Below are 14,855 nucleotides of genomic sequence, written 5' to 3' on the forward strand. Positions count from 1 at the left end.
CCAGCTGCGGCTGGGTGTGGCTGATCTTTACCGGTATTGCACTGATCGGACCGACCAACCAGAAAAAGGGGGCTGTCTGTTTCCCCAATTTCGAAACACTTGGTATCGTATTCATACTGTTGTTACCGTACGTGAGACTCCAGCCCCTGGTTGCTGATTTTTGATTGGCTGAATTTCTCCACTGGCGTCAATCGCTGACAGCCATGTGGGGCATTCGGGGCTTTCTAAGTTTGGGGTGCTGCTGCCTGGGTGTGGATGAGCTGCTGATTGGCCGGCGGGCCCCATAGGGCTCTGACTTTTTCCCTGCCAGCAGCACCTGATCTGCCCGATCAGCGGCGCTACTGAATAATCCACCCGCAACTCCAGCGATCCGACTTTCAGCGCCTGGCAAATCCTCACTTTTGGGCAGAGACCCTGGCCATCTCCATCTTCCCCTCTCCTGTCTGAGGGTCATTGCTCTTCATTGAATTTTCTGCAGAATATCAATTGCTTCTCTTTTGTCTCTAGATAGTTCCATCAACCTCAAGTACAGATTCTCTCACACAGTAGCACAGCACCATGCGGCTGTTGCTTCTTCTCCTCCCGCTCTTGGCCGGGGTGCGTCATTCTCTCGCTGACGATACAACCTCAACAACCTCCGGTTCGACCACCGAGGTCGTGGGTACCGGCATCCTCAGCCTCGATGGCACTCTCACGACGACAATCAGTGAGGCTACTCTGCCCACCGGTGACTACCTTTCGTATTCTTCCACCATCACCCTCTCCGATGGACATGGCGCCACCACCTCGACCATCACGTCCGCTTCGGCCAACGCGACCGCCTCTTCGAATTCGACGAGCACCTCCACGACCGACTCGCTGACAGTCCTGGTTGGTGGTGGGCATACGATGACCTTGGGGAATTCAACCGCCAATGCCACGCATACGACCTCTTCATCGCCCTCGGCCTCCCCGGTTATCAACACCAGGCCTTGCAATAACTACCCAGAGCTATGCAATCGCAAATACTCCAACATCACCATGGTCGCCGCCCACAACAGTCCGTTTGACAGGGTGGGAAATGCTGCCTCGAACCAGGCGTTCGACGTGGTTACCCAGTTGAACGATGGTATTCGCATGCGTAAGTTTGTCAAAACATGGGTTAACAAAGTGACTGGAGCTGATATGGAACCCAGTGCAATTCCAAACCCATTATACCAACGGAACCATATATCTCTGCCATACGAGCTGTGAGATTCTCGACATGGGTACTCTCGAAAGCTATCTCACCGACGTCGCAAAATGGATGAAGGCAAACCCGTACGACGTGGTCACTATCCTGGTTGGAAATTACGACTATGTGTCTCCCCAGAACTTCACCGCTCCATTCGAGAATTCAGGGCTCATGGACTTGGTCTACACCCCGCCCAAGATCCCCATGGCTCTGGAGGACTGGCCGACGTTGTCAAGTATGATCTTCTCCGGCAAGAGGGCGGTTGTTTTCATGGACTACCAGGCCGACCAAAATGCCATGCCGTGGCTCATGGACGAGTTCACCCAGATTTGGGAGACCCCCTTCTCGCCCACTGATCCCGCCTTCCCCTGTGACATCCAACGGCCACCAGGACTCTTGAAAAAGGATGCCGTGAACCGGATGTATATGGCCAACCACAACCTCAACGTTGACATTAGTTTTGCCGGTCTCAGCCTTCTCATTCCCAACACGGCTACGCTCAGTGTCACCAACGCCGACAAAGGAAACGGCAGTCTTGGAGAAATGGCCGAAACTTGTACCCGTGAGTGAATCAAACCACCTTCAACGAAGAGCCCCAACTGACTTGTATCCGTCTAGACCAATATAACCGTGCCCCCAACTTTCTGTTGGTGGATTACTACAACTACGGAAATTTCAACGGCTCTGTCTTTGCCGTGGCAGCAAAGGCCAACAACCTCACATACACCGGCACATGCTGCGGCACGACTTCTGGTGCCTCTGTCCAGATTCCGGGATCGAGTGCAATTGGCATGCTGGTGGTGGCTGCAGGTGCCCACTTCGTCGCATCGATGTTTTGAACCATTTAGCCGAGCGCTTCTTCTGAATTGTTCTTATAGATACATTGCCTCCGCAAGGTTGTTGTTAGGAGTTATGGAGTATCGATTTCGATTCTGTTTTATATATAACCTTTCTTTTCCACGATGACATGACTGCATTAATATTATGTGCCGGCTTGTACAGGTGCTGTGCAGTGTTTGCAGACTTGAATAAATGTGCATTTGACCTTTGTGTCTTGGTCTGGCTTGACCATTTGGAATATTCCGTCAGCCAGCTTACAAAATTGAATATATCATAGGAATACATACTTACATTGACGCAATTGCCAATATCGCTTGTTGTAATATATTTCCATCTGCCAAATACTCTAAAGTGTGTCTAGTACACTTATATTGTCAGTGCTTGATATGCTTTGGTTCTCTTGTCCCTCATCTACTTGAAGATTCTCCAGATCAACAAGGTCATTTCTTTGATGGTACAGTGGCTCATCCTCGCACTGCCCTCTATTGCTGATTATTTCTGAGCAAGTCAGGATCCTCACAGCCTTGTGGCCTCAACCCCAAATCACTTTATGAATGGGACGATAAGACAAGTGTTCACAGGAAACAAAGCACAAATACAGGGCATAAACGACAGTAAATGGCATACAAAATAATACAACGGCAACTAAATGAACAAAAGAGTTGTGTGCCCCTTCAGATCGTGGCATAGACTCTGACGCAGAGTCTACAATAACCGAGAAAAGAAACGAGACAAGAACATCGTGAAGAAACGACAGGAGAACGCTCCAATTTCACTCACGAAGACACGAACTCGATGCTTAACTCTTCCTCTACCAGGAAATGAGAATGTCGAGTCTCAACCACGTCCAAGATGGCGCGACAAACTCTTCCAGAACACACCACCAACGCAGATGATACAGCGAGCAGACGATACAGCGAACCTTTGAGCAGACGCAGTCTTTGCTCCCTGGACGCCTTATGGGAGTATTATATCTGCGGGAATCCATGCACATTGCCCTTGTGGACCATCCTATACAGAAGCCCAACACGGACGTCTGGTGGGCATCAGATGCGAGAAAGACCCAGACACTTTCTCATGCAACCATTGCTGGGGTGGAAATCCTACCGGCGTAATAATATATCCCAAAGAGGGGCCGTTTTATTACACCTACCAGTGGGAGAGCTGCAAAGCAGAGGAAGTGGATATGTTTCTTTGCTTTGCACATGCCGATTCATGTAGCTCACTTCACACTTCATCCTATTACCAGTTCGAAGCATAGCTGACAGAGACAGATACACTGATATCATCTATATGATCTACACGCGAAACAGATTCGATTTCAACCACCTCGATAGCATCCTCAGCCTTCAAACTCTCCTGCCGCAACGACTCAACCAGATCCGCTCAGTGCGGCTTACGTTCAACTTCCCCCCCGTCGCCATCACGAATACGAGTTCGGCTACGACTCCTGGGTTGAGGTGTGCAACGTGTTGGCTGGGATGCCCGGGCTTGCGATACCGGTGGCGCACAACAATGCCATCATCTTTGACCTTTTGCTGCGGATTCGACAAGCCAAGGTGTCTGACGTTCATGTGTTGTGGGGCTTTTACTCCGGTTCTTGCAATATGGGGTTCTTGATATGCTATTTCGGATTATTCCGCATTATGATGGAGATTGTACAGACTAACATGTGCTTGATATTGCTGGCTATGCTTTGTGATATATATGCTTGATGATATGCCATTCTATATTCTGTTCAACTTAATAATAACAACCTAAACAGTCTAACAAACAAGCCAACACGCTGAATGCTGAATGCATAATAGTACACAATGCAAATGCAAATGAAATAATCCAAACACCTCAACTCTCAATAACGACGGTCAACAGACAGACAGTCTACTGAGTGTAGACACACCCGTTAGGGTTAGAAGTCTCCTCAACACGAGCCGCAATATCAACACAGCCAGAGTTACCAGCGGGGTTGTCGACACCAGCAGAAGCCCAGATGCTGTAAGCGCCGTCGATGCTGTTGGGGCAGGCGATCAGGGCCTTGCCCTGGAACTGGAGGTGGCCGTTGCTGATGGCCCAGCCATCACGGTTGGCGTTGGCAGGGGCGGGCTGAGCGCCGGTGGTGTACCCGATCTTGCCTTGGCCTGATTCATTGTGTCAGTTTCAATCTTATATATAGTAGACATGGTAAGAGGGACATACCCATTCCAGAGGCATCGACATAGATCTGCTGAGGGGTAGCAGACTGGTCGTACAGGTAGAGCGAGCCATCCTGGAGGTAGAAAGTGGCAAACTGCTCGTCGGGGCGAGCGCAGCTGGCGTCCTGCGACTTGAGGCCGGCGAAGATGCTGCCCTTGGCGGCGTTGAAGGCAGTGTTTTGGATTGCGCTGCCGGAGTCGATGGCGATGAGGCCGAAGGTGGGGTTGGAGGTTGACTGGGCTGCGGGGAGAGCAGCAGCAGTGGCGGCGGCCGAGGCGGCGAGGACGAGGTTGGTGAAGTGCATTTTGATGGTGGATGGGGTAGAAGTGGAAGTGGAAGATAGATGAGTAGATTGATTGAGTGATTGAGATTGATGGATGATGATGATGATAATTAGGATGAAAGACGAGTCGAATGCCTCCTTTATATGTATCTCATTCTACTCGACCTCGGTCAATCGACATATCCAACCTGAATATGGCTCAATATACAGTGTGTCTATATTTAGGAGAATTCAACGTTCTTTTCCACAACGCTAACCTAAACAGGCGATGTTCCAGAAAATTAGATCTCGGCTTTCCCCGACCGCCGCATCTGATTGGCTCTGATTCTGCGCTGTGGGGTTCTTGAGAGACATGTGGGGCAGCTCAGGGTCTGAACCAGATTGGGATGCAGAAAGCAGGGCTATTGGAGATAGTAGTTCAATAGTATTATTGGAAAACGTTAGTTGGGGATATATTGCCACTTCAGACATGTCTCGCCTCACTTCATATCGTTGTATATTGATCTGAATATTTAGACAGCCATCTCATAGATCATGATACTGACTCCAACGGCCAGCATCCGAAACTCAGCTCACTTTCGCAGTCTGGATGCCTCCAATGCATACTCTCTCCATCCCCATAGTCCAATCACAGTAGCACCGGGTCCTAAAAGCACGACTCCAAGGATGCAGAGTGCTGTAGCAGGAAGGGCAGAAGTCCGAATGACATTCACCCGATGCAAATCCCACACTGTAAACAGACACCATGTGGCGATGGCCAGAGTGAGACATGCCAGCTGTACTGCGCCCGATGAAATCATCGGCAAGCTCAACTCATCCATTCTGAGTTGAGACAAGACCTGACTGGCAATGACGACATGGACGGTACTAGCAAGGAAGACGATTAACGCGTAGAATCGTGACAGATGCGGCATGTCCCGCGTATTATACAATATCTCAGCGAGCTTCATATTCGACGAAGATTTCATGAACGACCTCTCTCCTAGGAAGAGCAAGACGGGCAGAATGAGATGAGCAACGGGAATCATCCATCCGGAAATATCCGAGACGAAATGCTTCAATCCGGTGATGGTGTGGAGTATGGGCAGGATGTAGGCTACTAGCAGCCCTGTTGACAGGGATTTGGCAGCGCCGAGATTGATGGTCCGGGGATGGGGATAGTAGAAACCGCGAGAGTGGCTTCGGAAGATGTAAATGGCAAAGTAGATGGGCAGGATGATTTCCCATCCACAAAAGATAGAGGCGAGGATATAGGGAGTGGCACTAGATAAGTTAGTATAATACCATTATGGCAGTAGACAGACATACCTGTATAGCGGTCCTAGGAACTGACCTGGTCGATAGGATTCAACCACCCACAGCCCATTAACGGCAGTCGTGGTGATCAGAGTATAGATCTGAACCATTTGCGAACCAGAGCCTGTCAAGTTGAAAACATTCAATACAACAGGACTGATAGCAGCAATCAGCAACATCACCACTATAGCAGGCGCCGTAACAGCCATTGACCGCTGCTTTGGCTCTGCCACAACAACCTCATCCGCCGCAACCGCTCCTCGTTGCGGCGGCGGAGGCAGATACTGCAGAACATGGCCAGGCGAGCAAAACTCCGAAAACCCAGGCGCCAGCTTATTAGGATGCAACTTGCTCATGATGCTCAGGTTGATGAATTTGTGGAACCGAGTCTCGAGGGCCTCCATGCGCTGCAGACCCATGGCTGCTTCCATGAGAGTTTTTGCTCTGGGTTTTCGCTGTCCCTGGAATGTGGTGAATTGGGCTGTAATCATGCTGTCTGTTATATCGGATTTCTGGTCGATGATGTCTCTCAGAAGATCTGCCAGAAGGCCGGCAGATTCGATGGCTGAGTTTCCTCCCTGTCCCGTGAGGGGATTGAACTACTCCATTAGCATCTCATCACATCCCCATCATCAGGTGAACACACCTTGTGGAAAGCATCCCCAATAACGATGGCCCGTTTATAAAAACACCTCTCCAGCACATACTCATGCAACGGCACCAGAACAGCCGTTTTCCGTCTCCTGAGCAAATCCCCAAACGTAAGACCCGGAAAGAGAGAGTCATTGCCATACTCCGCCGCCACAGTCTCGATATCTTCAGCAGTGTATTTCGGAATCGACGCGTGGATGGTCTTTTCTGCATTCTTGAGAAAGGCAAAAAAGTACATCTTGTTCTCCGGGCCGGTCTGGTAGAGATAGGAGCGGTTTTGGTGAAAGGTTTTGAAGCCGGTGTCGTCGGCGATGCCGTCGGGGCGTTCTGCGATGCCGAACAGGCATTTGTAGGTGCATTTTATGGCTGTATTTGTTAGATTTATACTAATCTAATACATGAGGCACTTACATTTCTTCAAGGTGTCTGTGTCATATTCAGGTGCCTCCAAGTCCGCAATCCTCCACATTTCCTCGCGTGTCCGACTGTGAACGCCATCTGCGCCGACCAGCAGATCTCCAGCAAAAGCAGTGCCGTCTTTGGTGATGATCCTGACCTGTCCATCGAGTTGCTCGATTTTGAAAATCTCACGCGAAACAAGAACCTTCGACTTGTCTTTGAGGTTGTCATACAGAGTCTGGACTAATTGGCGACGATCCAAGAAACACATTTTATATCCTGTTCTAAAGTCATTTCAGTCAGCATGATCACATCATACCAACACAGACAAAGACAAAGAAAACGAACGCACATCTCCGAAAGCATTTTACCAAAGCCATCCTGCGCATTCAAGCGCGTCCCATCCGGACCAAAACTGCGCATTTTCTCTATGGGCTCACTGATTGCCTCGACTTTGTTGCAAACACCCAGCTGCTCGAGGATCTGGAATCCATAAGGGAGCACACCAATACTGGCGCCAAGCTGAGGGGCAATGTCACGATACTTTTCGAGCAGTACATAGTCAATGTTATACCGTTCGAGGATGTTGGCCAGTGTTAAACCAGCGATACTTCCGCCGATAACGATGACTTTGAAGGAAGACATGACTGAGTTGTGTGGATTAAATGTCAAGTTAACTCAAGTAGAGTCAGCGAGCAGCCTCTATATATCTTTCTTTCAACCCAGCCATGGCGTGGTGATCCACTTGATAATCCTTTCAAAAAATCGGCCATTGTCCATTCCAATTCCAGCTCCATAATGGTCCACGGCAATGAATATTCCGAGTCGACCTGGAGGATTATTTTGTCTTTGTCTCCATCTCGTATCTTTTCGATCTGCATTCTTCCTTAACGGAGGGACAAAGAGCCGCTGACTCAGCGGAAGTTTATACATCAGCCAATCAAAATACGCTAGTTTATTAAGTTGGCGCTAACTTTATTTACGCGTATTTCTTTTTTCTTTTTTCTATACGGGAAATTGTGAATGTCCGCTTATTCAGAAAATATCCAGTATAATAATGTGCATTATACAGTCTAGACGGACATGATTCCGGACCTATACTGATATTATGCTTATGACTGCATTATCCATCTGTATGTTGTATGTTGAATGACTACGTCAGGGGTATTTAAATTTCCACTAAACAGACAATATCAAGAAAATCATATTGTTCTATTTGAAATCCTATACTAGCGGATACACCACAATCATGTACTTATGCATATCGTTCTTTGTTGTGTATATTATCCAACAAAGAACTCTCAACAATCCCTGCCGATTGACAATATACTAATCAAACCCATGTTTAACTTCCATCCATAAGTCTACAAAGAATGTAAGAAAGCGGCCAAAATAAGAATGCCAACATGTTCATTATACAACGTCGGAGATACCCGGGCATCAAGTATAAACTATCTCCACAACAGGCCCTTGATAGCCCCGTCTTGCACGGAGGAAATAATATACAAGGCTGAGAATAACAACCCCCATAGTCCCGACAACGCTAAAGTTCATCGTTTGGATGGTAACATCCTTGTCTGGGGGCCAGAAGCTAAAGAAGATAACTATCACCATGTAGATGATAGAGAACGTATTAACTGCGATGCCCCAAATGGATGGAAGATGGAATGGGCCCCAGACGAGTTGGGCGCCGGCGGTATTGACGATGGTTGTGTTGCTGTTGCTTTTGGGTGTTTGGATTCCGGAGGTGCAGCGTCTATAGAGGAGGAGAATGGCGACGACGAGGTAGGACAGATACAAGCCGGATATAGACATGGAGACGAGGTCGTTGAAGGCTACTTCAGAGCCGATGTTAATAAGCGCGAGAAGACAGGCGATGGTGGTCGTGAGAGCGACGGAGTAGATGGGAATTGCAGTAGAAGTGACCTGTACTTGTTATCTCAAGCCAACTTGACTTCAGTTGTATGCTAACCTCACTCCACAATTTCCAGCCTGGAATCCCTCGATCCCTCGCAAAAGACCAAAACTGTCGAGAAGTAGAGGCCAACATACCCACAGAAGTGCACATTCCCATGATAGTAATAATAGAGCATAGCACAGTCGTTCCAGCCACAGAACCAGTAGCTTGCAAAAATATCTGCATAAAAGGGTATCCAGTCGGAGAATCGAGAGCAGTATCAATATCACCAAGAGAGAAGAGCATGGCGATCAACATGCTGAATCCGAGTGCTCCGTTTATCAAAACGCTTAACATGATCGAACGAGGGACGACGACTGGTGCGTTGTCGATTTCCTCAGACATCTGGTAATGTTAGCATGGGTAGATATACTTCTTATATGGCATACATGAACTGCAGCATCACCACCAGCAAATGCAAATACACACCCCATTAGGCCAACGAAGAATGATAAACCTTGCCTAGGCCATTCTCCCATATTCAAGAACGTGGTAAAAACCTCTTTTCCGCTGGTATGTTCAGCCATCGCCGTAACAGGGGCAATGATAGCGATAAAACCAAGAATATGGAGAACCAGAATCAATCCTTCAAATCGAGGTAGAAGCTTTCCTCCTACACTGTTGATTACCAGGGAGAATACGGCAACAGCCCAGAAAAGAAGAGTCCCATGCCATGGTTTAGGCTGATAGTCAGTATTAGTGAGAACAATCAGACCTTGGATAAGAGTTCCAGCTAGAAAGCATGAGGTTGCAAATGTTGCTTGCCATCCGATGACTGTGAGCCAGCCTGTTCTTGTTAAGATAAATACAATAGATATGTAGGTCGATACTGACTCACCTGTTATATAACTGACAAGTTTCATTGTAGATGGAGGAGCCAGCATTGAACACCAATGATACTGTCCTCCGGATGTTGGTGCCCTATATTGTCATTCATACAATTGTATATCATAGAAACCGGAAGGCTTACATGGATGCCAGCTCTGATAGAACAGCAAAGGTCGCCGCAACACCAGCCCAGACAAAGATGAAGCCATATACAGCACCTGCTGGGCCACCACTAAACTCATCAATATAAGAAAGTCGACTAGAGGTGGATGTCATACTTTTGAAATGCCTGTAGAAATAGTCTGTCGATCGTGAGAAACCATCCTTATCAGAATAGAGTAATACCTACACGACAATACCCTCCCAAGTAATCAGGATAGTACAGCTAAATCCCAGCATCGACAGGAAGCCAAAATTCCGCTGTGATCGATCAGCCATGATCTTCAAAATAATTATAACTCACCTTCAAAACCGGCCTCTTCCCCAGTCGTGCCAGATTAACATCGTCCATCTCAGCGGTGGATGGATTCTCCACTTGATGCATTTGCTTGTGTTTGTGGGATGCCGTAATCCAGACTGGCTGCAAATAAAATAAGATAAACAGCCGGTCAACAGACTTTAAATAAAGAAAGACAAGGCTGTGATTAATTAAACGCTCACAGAAGTTTGGCGTCTTGTCAACTAGGATCAGCGTTGCATTGCTGATTGGCCAGGCCCAATAAGACAACTCATACATCCAATATGATGTCACAGCCGCATTTTGTCGGTTAAATTGGGTGTTATTTATCGCGAAGACTCTGGATATAATGTTGAAAGGGGAAATAGAAATAGCTTCATGTCTTGCGCAATTCTGATATCAATTAGACAATTTCAAAATCACATCCACGCGCTTGGAGGCCAATTTATCCATGTCATTTGATAATAATACAGTACTGACCTAGAGATAGGTACCATTTTTTCTGTATCTTTGACTCTTTTCACTGTCGCACAAGAGCTGCCCATCAAATCCCCTCGTAGGTTCTGTGCCAGATTGAGACTAGTGCCTCTCACAAGTTTCCCAACCCAGCAATACCCTCTGTCGAAAATACCTTCAACACCCTTGCGCGATACTGCTTTCACTCAAAATCGACTGGAATTGGTTCGATTTATACGAACAATATGGTTGATAAAGGGAAGCGCAAGGCGAGTCACGCCCTTGACCCTCCGGAAAAATCTCAGAGGCAAGATATCTATCTCAACTATCTATAGTCAGGGTGATGGCTAATTGTGACCTCAGTCGCGTCTCCGCAACCAGACACAGATCCACGATCTCTGAATGGAATCCCCACGGACGAAAAAGATAAATGGTGGAAGATAGATGACAAGAAAGCGTTTTTCGATCAGGCGGGCTGGGATCCGAAATATCGGGAGCTGTTCGAAGCTGAAGTGAAATCTGCCGAATGCCCTCTGTCAGTATGGCTTGTCCAGCAAGCACAGCATACTTTGCACATTATGAAATTCCACCTGTCCACGTGAATCCATCCACGGGATTAATTGGGATAGAATCCCACTTGATCATGATCCCGAATCAGAGGGGCTTTGGGATGACCTCGTGTTTATCTTTGTCTTACTCAAGAGAGTAAGATATTATAATGGTGGCAGGATCTATTCTTAGCAGGTAGACCTTTTACGCCGACTGCTACCAGTCCCATCGGAAAAAGATTCGACTGAATTAGAAAGGGAGCGAATATAACCGATCTCGTAAAATATTCTAGAGCGTGAAGAGCCGAATCTCTACGGATGACCAAGCCTGGCACATCCACTGTTGATAAATGCGGTAAGAGGAGCAATCGAAAGAGATTGACTCGGAAGCAGATTCAATAAAAAAAAGCATATACTCCTTCCTAGGTTATGCCTTATAATCGTAGGGAACGATCATTCACTGCTGTCAGGTGACCTTGGTTGGAGATCAAACGTCTCTTCGAATCAACACCTTGATCGATCCACGCGTTGGATCAGAAGCAGTTTCCAACGCCTCGACTGCATCTTCCAGTCGAAACACATGAGTGACCAATCTCATCAAGTCCACCGCTCCACTCGACAGCACCCGGATAGCCCGCGGCCACATATTCACATATCGTTGCTGAAACTGCAGATCGATCTCTCGCTCGCTCAGTCTCATAAACGGAATCTCGAGCTTGTCTTTGCCCACGCCAATTACGAAAACCTTGCCACCGAACTTGACGCTGTGTATCGCACCAGCCAGAGAACCTTCAACGCCAGTGCACTCGAGTGCAATCGCTGGTTCCAGTTCACCACTCTCGCCCTCGCTCATAAGCCGAGAGACATCCTTTGCAATATCTTCTGGTGTCTGACCGGCTGTAACGTGGTGAGTCCTCACATTTGGAACTAAAGAACGAGCAAAGTCCAGTCTTCCCTGGTTAATGTCAGTCATGACGATAGGATATGCCCCCGCTGCCTGACAACATTGCAAAGAGACAAGACCAATTGGGCCCGCGCCACATATGAGAACAGGATCCCCGATCTTCACTCCTGCCCGAGTCACTCCGGTCAACGCAACGCTGAGCGGTTCTAACAGTGCGCCTTGGTCAAATGACAAGTCTCCAATCTTGTGACACCACACTGCAGGATGGTTGACATATGTTCGCAAGAGTCCATGCGAAGGTGGACTGGACCGGAAAATGAGGTTCTTGCATCCGTTGTAGCGGCCCGTCAAACAAGGCTCGCATGATCCGCATACGATGTGTGGCTCGACGGCGACTCTATCCCCTATAGCTAGAGAAGTCACCGATGGATGGGTAGAGACGACGACACCGGCAGACTCGTGGCCGAGGATATGAATATCGGTTACTTTCCATGGTCCAATACCTCCATGTTTCCAAAAATGGACATCAGATCTATTCTAGATCAGTATATATCCGATCGATGATGGTAGATGGAGACACACCCACAAATACCACTGCTTTTGATGGCGACAGTCACTTCGCCTGGCTGCAGCAAGGAACCGCTCTTTACCTTCTCAAGAGTGGGCTCTGCTTCGGCGACATAGAGATTATGCTGGGGATTCGTGTAGACCCCAATATTTGGAAGGGAAAGAGATGCCATATTGTCAGTATATTCCACCTTCAAGAAGATGAAGATAAAACATCCAGCAAAAGGTTCACCGCAGCATATTTATGATACCCTTGCTAACAATTTCATCATCTTACAAGGATAGCTATACCTACAGACTCGGCAGAATTTCCTTATTAGGTCGATCGGCTTTTCCCCGCAATGACAGTTCGCATGAATTTCTGTTTTCATCATGGCCTTGTCAACGCTCCCTTGACCTCATGGCATGAAACTCGTTGTTTGAATAGAAACAGACGGTTAGTATGGATAAGTTGGCATGTCTATCCCAATCTCTGGTTCAACCCGCAGTCATGCAATGCGTCTATGGAGCTTCGATTTGCATTACATCGAAATGCCGAACGCGGAATCTTGGGTGTCCTAAAAGATCAGTCGTTGGGGAGAGTTGATATTCGCCCGCTGTTCGCTTGCTATCTCATCTGAAAGCCCGTCTTTATCCACTATCGTCTCTTCTGGGGCACATCTTCATTCGGAGCCATGACCTCAGCTGCCATATCCACGATACGCCTGGAAATTGCCATGCAATAGGGCGACTTACTTTGATCAGACAACGAGTGCAGGATTCTGATGGTTTTCAGTGACCTTTTTCATTTTTAACTGCCGTGAAAACCAATCGTATTTCTCAGCACTACCATGTCTGTCGTTTTGTCTACTTTCGAATTGTCACACCCACCTCGACAACAACCATCAAGTTGTTATCAGCAGGACGGCGAAGCCAGAAAGGGTGTAATCTACTGCCCCTGGTATGATTATAGCAGAATAAAGGCTTTGTTCGCATCAGCAAATACCGGAATTACCCCAACCCGAAGCTTCTGGTGAATGGACAGAGAACTCGGACCCAAAGGAGCCTTACTGATGCCCACCATATAACACCATCCCCCGTTGACTTCATATCCACCGTACTGGTTTATACACAAGGCCTTAACGAACATCGTCATCTGATGTGGCAACTCTTTTTATTGGAATCTTTTTCGATTTGATTTTCTGGACAATGATTTGAACGTGAGTGCGACCTGTGTTGAAGGACACAAAAGAAACTAGAGGAATTTCAAAGTACAAAGAAAGCCTCAAGGGGTTGTTCGAATTTTTGTACGAGTCCCTGGAGCTAATCCGTGAAGAAGGCGCCTTTGGACCAAGAGGAATATGGCCCGGCCTCTGTAAAAGATTTGATGGAAATCATTTTGGATCGAAATGCCTATGAGAAACAGCATATTGACACCACTAGGTAGGGACATGGAGTTAACCTACAGACACAACCCCTTTTGCGAAATGGTGGTTAGGTAGCTGCATGCTCATCACATCGGTTGCGCTATGCATAATCTGATTTGATTGTCTATGTCCAACCCCGCACCTTCTCAGCTGAAGTGTTCAACTTCCAATATCCATATTGGATAGCCAACAGCATTAGGGGGAACATTCTCGCAGCTCAATTATAGCCCACAGATACAGCGAAATCATGTTCACCGGGCGTTTTCTGTCGTCGACTATTATGCAGCATAGCCTTCAATTTGGTCCACATATACACGTCAGCCTTCTTCACCTTGATGAGGCTGGCTGAATAGGAGAGTGATTTCGTTCTTCAGCTTGCGCAGATCGTACCTTGGTAAAAGTTAGGCCGTGCATCAGGACATGTTCGCTATCCTATCAGCACCTAGTTTGAGAGCCACTTTCAAGTCTGGATTGTCCGGTCCAACCCGACAGATACGACATGACGATCAAGTGAAGTATGATTATATCAACACAGCCTCGATCGAGTATCTCTGAGATCACGGCTATAGTAAACACCGCAATCAAAGCAATATAGGAGAATCTAAGGGACGATGTTGATACACAGTATCTAGGGACAGACCCACCAACAGCGACCAATCAAGTTGTACAGCGATCTCCACATACTGAAAAAGAAGACGCGGAACGGTCCGCTTCCAGCTGTTCAACATGACATGTCGATTTGAGCTGAACATTTTGTGTCTGGGATGCAGAGACGAAATGCATACTGACATCAACGCTGTGGGCCATGGTATGAGGCATTTGATGGTTATTAGGTGTGAATATGTGGTTTGTTCCCC

General features: G+C 47.5%; 5 protein-coding genes across 5 annotated transcripts; 1 reads left to right on the forward strand and 4 right to left on the reverse strand.

The window, feature by feature from the left end:
- The first annotated feature begins 371 nt into the window (after nt 1-371).
- ASPWEDRAFT_36350 (PI-PLC domain-containing protein) lies at nt 372-2,349 on the forward strand. The gene is made up of 3 exons (XM_040834431.1): nt 372-1,120; nt 1,176-1,775; nt 1,832-2,349. The coding sequence occupies exons 1-3, from the start codon at nt 559-561 to the stop codon at nt 2,050-2,052; spliced, it is 1,383 nt and encodes a 460-aa protein (XP_040692332.1). The 5' UTR covers nt 372-558; the 3' UTR covers nt 2,053-2,349.
- A 1,188-nt stretch (nt 2,350-3,537) lies between these two features.
- On the reverse strand, nt 3,538-4,699 carry aspf34 (cell wall protein PhiA). The gene is made up of 2 exons (XM_040829562.1): nt 4,250-4,699; nt 3,538-4,191 (listed from the first exon to the last, which is right to left on the reverse strand). Exons 1-2 carry the CDS (start codon nt 4,548-4,550, stop codon nt 3,935-3,937), a joined length of 558 nt encoding a protein of 185 aa, XP_040692333.1. The 5' UTR covers nt 4,551-4,699; the 3' UTR covers nt 3,538-3,934.
- A 278-nt stretch (nt 4,700-4,977) lies between these two features.
- Nucleotides 4,978-7,520, reverse strand: ASPWEDRAFT_180185 (FAD-dependent oxidoreductase; the record flags this gene model as incomplete). Its single annotated transcript, XM_040831827.1, has 5 exons — nt 4,978-5,792; nt 5,838-6,424; nt 6,472-6,842; nt 6,888-7,159; nt 7,228-7,520. The coding sequence occupies 5 exons, from the start codon at nt 7,518-7,520 to the stop codon at nt 5,102-5,104; spliced, it is 2,214 nt and encodes a 737-aa protein (XP_040692334.1). The 3' UTR covers nt 4,978-5,101.
- Nucleotides 7,521-8,315: 795 nt separating this feature from the next.
- On the reverse strand, nt 8,316-10,171 carry ASPWEDRAFT_168559 (putative GABA permease; the record flags this gene model as incomplete). Its single annotated transcript, XM_040830307.1, has 8 exons — nt 8,316-8,801; nt 8,848-9,177; nt 9,222-9,619; nt 9,671-9,753; nt 9,803-9,892; nt 9,939-9,962; nt 10,010-10,080; nt 10,124-10,171. 8 exons carry the CDS (start codon nt 10,169-10,171, stop codon nt 8,316-8,318), a joined length of 1,530 nt encoding a protein of 509 aa, XP_040692335.1.
- A 1,437-nt stretch (nt 10,172-11,608) lies between these two features.
- Nucleotides 11,609-12,765, reverse strand: ASPWEDRAFT_168560 (NAD(P)-dependent alcohol dehydrogenase; the record flags this gene model as incomplete). Its single annotated transcript, XM_040830308.1, has 2 exons — nt 11,609-12,557; nt 12,608-12,765. 2 exons carry the CDS (start codon nt 12,763-12,765, stop codon nt 11,609-11,611), a joined length of 1,107 nt encoding a protein of 368 aa, XP_040692336.1.
- Nucleotides 12,766-14,855: the final 2,090 nt, after the last annotated feature.

Source organism: Aspergillus wentii (assembly GCF_001890725.1).
Source record: "Aspergillus wentii DTO 134E9 unplaced genomic scaffold ASPWEscaffold_2, whole genome shotgun sequence".
In the NCBI taxonomy this organism is placed as follows: Eukaryota; Fungi; Ascomycota; class Eurotiomycetes; order Eurotiales; family Aspergillaceae; genus Aspergillus; species Aspergillus wentii.